This window comes from Ctenocephalides felis, unplaced genomic scaffold (assembly GCF_003426905.1).
Source record: "Ctenocephalides felis isolate EL2017-DRISC unplaced genomic scaffold, ASM342690v1 CF-g0.4_SCAFFOLD_00845, whole genome shotgun sequence".
NCBI classification, from domain to species: Eukaryota; Metazoa; Arthropoda; class Insecta; order Siphonaptera; family Pulicidae; genus Ctenocephalides; species Ctenocephalides felis.
In genome coordinates, this window is record NW_020536999.1 from 3,457,881 (window position 1) to 3,463,600 (window position 5,720).

The 5,720-nt window shown below is 34.3% G+C and overlaps 1 protein-coding gene across 1 annotated transcript; it reads right to left on the bottom strand.

Moving 5' to 3' along the window:
* Positions 1 to 203: 203 nt before the first annotated feature.
* Positions 204 to 5,434, bottom strand: LOC113364306. The gene is made up of 2 exons (XM_026606794.1): positions 4,643 to 5,434; positions 204 to 680 (listed from the first exon to the last, which is right to left on the bottom strand). The coding sequence occupies exons 1-2, from the start codon at positions 5,432 to 5,434 to the stop codon at positions 204 to 206; spliced, it is 1,269 nt and encodes a 422-aa protein (XP_026462579.1).
* Positions 5,435 to 5,720: the final 286 nt, after the last annotated feature.

A 5,720-nucleotide genomic window follows, 5' to 3' on the forward strand; every position in this document is an offset into this window, starting at 1 on the left:
AGTACTTTAAATAAACGTAGGAAAATGTCCCAATGGTAAATATATCAGAAAATCCTGGAGAACCAAGGCACCTACAAAAAGTTCTGACAAAAATCAGATTATTGACTTTAAATCATGTAAAATAAATGTAACAAATTAAAAAAGCATTAGTTTTATTTGAATTACAAAATTATCATTACAACTTATATAAATTCTAGTATCTTCTACCCTTCCACCTCTATCCAATCGAACTCCAGCATCCCCCAAGCGTCCAAATCCTTGATCAAATCCCTCATCCTTTTCCTATAAATTCCCATAGTCTCCTGTGATCCCATCGAAATTTTTTTAGCATAATCCTTATCATCCTTCATCAATTTGGCAGCCTCGTCCATATCAGGTATTTCATCCCCTTCCGACCGGGAAGTTTTCACGACGATAGTAGCTATTATCAAACCGTACAAGCCGAATTTCCTCATCTGATTTTCTAATTCCTGATAAGGAAGGATTGTCGAAACGTCGGATCCTAGTTTGTGCAAAAGTTGGGCAAGGGCCTGGTGGTATGTTTTGAGTATTTTTGTGTAATAAGTGTCCCTGAAGGGTTTTTCAGTGCAGCAGAAAATGTAGTGGGCGAGGTCTAAGGCAGGTGAACCGTAGCGGCACATCTGGTAGTCTAGCAAGCAGGCGCATTTTGGTTCGTTGTTCTGGTAATAAATAGTAAATGAGACAATTTTGGGGTAACAGAGCTCATAAAATAGCGTTGTCATGGTAAATGAAAATGTCTATCTATTTGCTGTGCGATCAGTCGTATTTTACATATATGGCATAGTGAGCCATTTAATATTAACTAGTTGGTTTGGTATTTTGCCTTGAGGCAAGTTACATGAACTTCCCGATATGTGTAAATAATCTACTTAATCAATAAAAAATAAATTAATTTATGCTCGATTAAAAGTATTCCGAGTGGATTTATTACACATAATCGAAAACCAACGAACACGTTAACTAGGATTATTTTTTAAAAGCAAATTTTCAAAAATCAACAATTTTTATATTTGAACCAGTTTCGGTAGGACGTTAATGTTTCACTATGTTCATTAAGACTAAGCACTGTATCGCTATACCAAGTAGATCATCTAATTTTAATTTTAACAAACGTCAAAGAACTACACATTTTTTTGATGAATTTTTAAAATTAAACTACTTGTCGTAAGGCCGTAATATTTCAGTAAGTTCTATAAGACCATGATATAAATCGCCAAAAAAAATTTCATAAAAATCGGCTTAATTTTTTTTTCAATAGTTAATTACAAGAAAACGGCTCGGTAGATTTTCACCTAAAACTAATCAGTATCATTCCCAAATAATATCTTTCGAACAGTTTTTGATTTTTTAAAATCGATTCGGTAGTATGAGCTTAAATGTGGACGAAAAGTTTAACACTTCTTTTCAAATTACAAAGAAACTGCTCGGCCAATCGCCGCACAAAACTGAGAAAAGATAATCCACATTAAAATACATTGATTGGTTTTTAAATTTATGCAATCGGTTCAAGCGTTTTTGAGCAAACGCCGATGAAAGTTCTAATTTTGACAAACGTCAAAAAACGACGCTAATTTTTGCAATCTTTGACGAATTTTTAAAATTAAACTACTTGTCACAGGACCGTAACATTTTAGTATGATCTATAAGACTATGGTATCTACAGCCAAAAAAAAAATATGAAAATTGTCGAAAAAAAATTTTTTAACACTCTATTACAAGAAAACGGCCCGGCCGATCTTTACCAAAAACTAATCAGGTCGATTCCCAACCAATATGTTTCGAACAGTTTTTGAATTTTCAAAATCGATTTAGAATTGCGGCCTAAAACGTGGATGAAAATTTTTCACTTTTCTGCGATTTACAAAGAAACGGCTCGGCCGATCGTCGTACAAAAGTTAGAAACGATAGTCCTCATCGAGATACACCGAATGGTTTTTAAATTTTTGAAATCGGTTCAGCCCTTTTCGAGAAAACGTCGATTTACGATAAAAAATCTGTTCACACACACACACATACTTTTTCCAAATTTGTTCTCATTCGATTCAGAATGGCTTGAAACGTCTAGAAAACATAAAATTAGCAATTCGGATTTTTTGATGAAAACATAAACTTCTCCTTCGGGAAGTTAATAAATTATATTTAGAAATGAAACCGTAAATCAATGTTGTAGACTCGATGATAATGTGAGTTTATTGATAACTCAATTTACAACGAAACTGATATGATATAAATTTTGATATCAATTTATTAGCCCGACAATTGATCGCTGACTAAAAACCGAGAGAACCATTTTTACGATCGTGAAAACAATAATCTAGCTACAATTTGCTAGATGCGACATTCGCATCAGCGTAGCTCCAAGTGTGCTGTGTAGTTTAGTCATCACATTGGCGTCAATCAACTGACATCTGTCAAGAACATTGTCAAGAAAATTTTTTTTCATTCCGCCACACATATAAACAAAGCACTGAAGAATCTTATGAAAACTGCCTGCAACTGTTATCATAACATTCTTCCTTGCTTGTTAACTTCCCGAAGTTTATGTTTTCATCAAAAATCCGATTCGCTAATTTTATGTTTTCTCCTGGACGTTTCAAGCCATTCTGGATCGAATGAGACCAACATTTAAAAAAAGTATGTGTCTGTGTGTATGTGTGTGTGTGTGTGAACAGATTTTTTACCGTAAATCGACTGGACGGTTGGACCGATTTTAGGAATTTAAAAGCCATTCGATGTATCTCAATAAGGACTATTGTTTGACAGTTTTGTCGAACGTTTCTTTATGAATCGCATTAAAGTGAAACAATTTTCGTCCACGTTTAAGCCCGCAATTCTGAATAGATTTTGAAAATTCAAAATCCGTTCGATAGATATTGGTTGGGAATCGTGCTGATTAGTTTTTAGTAAAGATCGGCCGAACCGTTTTCTTGCAATAAATTGTTAAAAAAAAATTTCGACGATTTTTATGATTTTTTTTGACGGTAGATACCATAGTCTTATAGATAATACTAAAATATGACGGTTCTACGACAAGTCGTTTAATTTTAAAAATTCTTCAAAGTTTGCAAAAATTAGTATCGTTTTTTTGGCGTTTGTCAAAATTAGACCTTTCATCGACGTTTTCTCGAAAACGCGTGAACCGATTAGAGAAATTTAAAAGCCATTTGATGTATCTCGATGAGGACTATCGCTTGTCAGTTTTGTGCGATGATCGGCCGAGCCGTTTCTTTGTAATTTGGAAAAGTGTTAAACTATTCGTCCAAGCTCATACTACCGAATCGATTTAAAACGTTATGTATGGCATCGTGCCTTAAGGCAAATTGCTGGAACTTCCCGTACCGTAAACATTCGAGAAATTTTGAACGTTTTGAAATATATTATTACAAATACTATAACTTTCATTATTTTTGCTATCTTGTTTGTTATATCTGAGCAAATCAAATGTAAATCATAAATCAATTTATCTCCAGAACATTAAAAATCGTCATTTCATTTCGAATTCAATTTCAAAAAAAAAAAATAGTTGCCTAATTTGCACAAAAAATTGAAAAAGTGCTTCCAGTCACAGTCTAAACGCATTTGCAAATAATTCTGTGCGACATTTTCACTTATACTGTGCTTAGCTTGCCGGCATTTTCATATTTTTCAATAGTTTTCACAAAATTGGAAAAGTGCAGTCTAAACGCACTTGGGTAAACATTTGTACCAGAATGGCGCTTAGACTGTGCTTAGCCTGGGTCATTTTTGAATTTTTAATCCAATATTTTATGAAAAATAAAAAAAGATGTAATAATTTTTTATCATCAAAAGCAATTGTTTTGTCAATACAAGCATAAAGTTTTTTCTATCATTCAAATCGGACGCTTAGTTCACTCAAAAACTGCCATTTTTTGCACATTTAGCTCAGTATCTTCGAAATAGCGGGACCTGTCTTTGCCAAAAACTAATCACCTCTTCTCACAAACATTACAAATTGAATGTTTTCAGATCATTCAAATCGGATGCTCCGTTCTCTCAAAACTTCGATTTGTATTTTCTGCACTCTTTGCTCCGTATCTCCGTAACGGCTGGACCTGCCTTTGCCAAAAACTAATCAGCACATCTCCTTATCAATAGGAATCGAATGTTTTTTGAACCATTCAAATCGCTTGATTCGTGCGCTCGAAAAGGTGACCGTATACATACATACATACGTACACACACACATACACACACGCATCCATTTAGTTTCTGAGGTATGCCAGCAAAATGTTCAGAAACTTTCAAAACGTCGAGAAATGCAAAAAAAATCATTTTTGATTTTCGGTCCATTACTATAACTACCCTACGGGACGAGAAGGTAAAAATTGTTGATTTTTGAAAATTTCTTTTTAGAAAATACTCCGAGTTAACGTGTTCGTTCGTTTTCAATTATGTGTAATAAATCCACTCGGAATACTTTTAATCACTCATAAATTACTGCATATTTTATTAATTAAGTCGATTATTTACACATACCGGAAAGTTCATGTAACTTGCCTCAAGGCAAAATACACATACCAACTAGTTGCCATGACAACGCTATTTTATCTATAACCAAACCCAAAAAACACGATGTTTAGTTCTTGTTGTATATTCTTACCTCATATTTATACATAATATTATTATTCCAGCAATCACCGTGCGTAACGACAGCAAACGGTTCAGCTTTCTCACCATCCAACAGAACAGGCAGAATCTTCCTCAAATTATCTTTCAAAAACCTCATTTTGGATCTCAAATCCTCATCCTCAACACTCGTCAAAGCCTCTAAGGCATGATCAAACATTACGCCAAAATAATTGTACAAACCCTCATCAATCGGATTACTGTAATAGACATCTTGCAACGCCTGAAATCTTTTAAATTCAGCAGGCCGTTGTTGTTTCAAGGCGTAGCCTACGGCATGGTATTTGCCCAAAGCCTCGACAGCTTTCGATACGTGTACAAAATCTAATTTTTTTAGCCTGTTATACAAAGTGTAACCTTCTGCTACCAGATCGTTGAGGAATAAAAATCCTGGCCCGGTTCCGTAACATTTTGGACAGTTTTGGAACTGATATGGTCTCGGAACTCGTTTCTCCTCTTGAAAACGCTGGTATAAAGGAAACAGTTCTTGGTATACAAAAGTTTCTCGTTGGTAAATTATACCGGTTCGTAGTTGACTTCTGGTAATGGCATTTAGGGGTTCTGTTTTGCAAATTAGGTTCAAAGTTGAAGCAGATTGTGTTTCTAAAGTTGCCTTGATGAGAAAGAGACAGCCCATGTAGTTGTCGCCTTTGGCGGATGCAAGAGTTACGGTGATTTTGGCGTTTTGAAAATTGTTTTTGATAAGTATGCGTTCGAGTTCGGATTTTATTAAATCGTTTGGAAGTTCACACTGGTCGACACTCATATTTACTAGTTTACTAACACAATAATAGTTTTTTACAAGTGCATCGTTCATAACTTTATTAAAAAAAAAAGCTGAAATTAAATGGTGCTCTAGAACATTTTGGCAAGGTTTAGTACTATGTCCATTTGGATACAATATTTGATGTTTGGATAACGTCTCAACCGATTTCGATGATACAAAAACCATTTGATTTGTATTGATCCAAACTTAAAAATTTTGTTTTATAATATACTAGCTGACCCGGAAAACGTTGTTTTGCTAAGTAAGATATATTCTAAACACATGA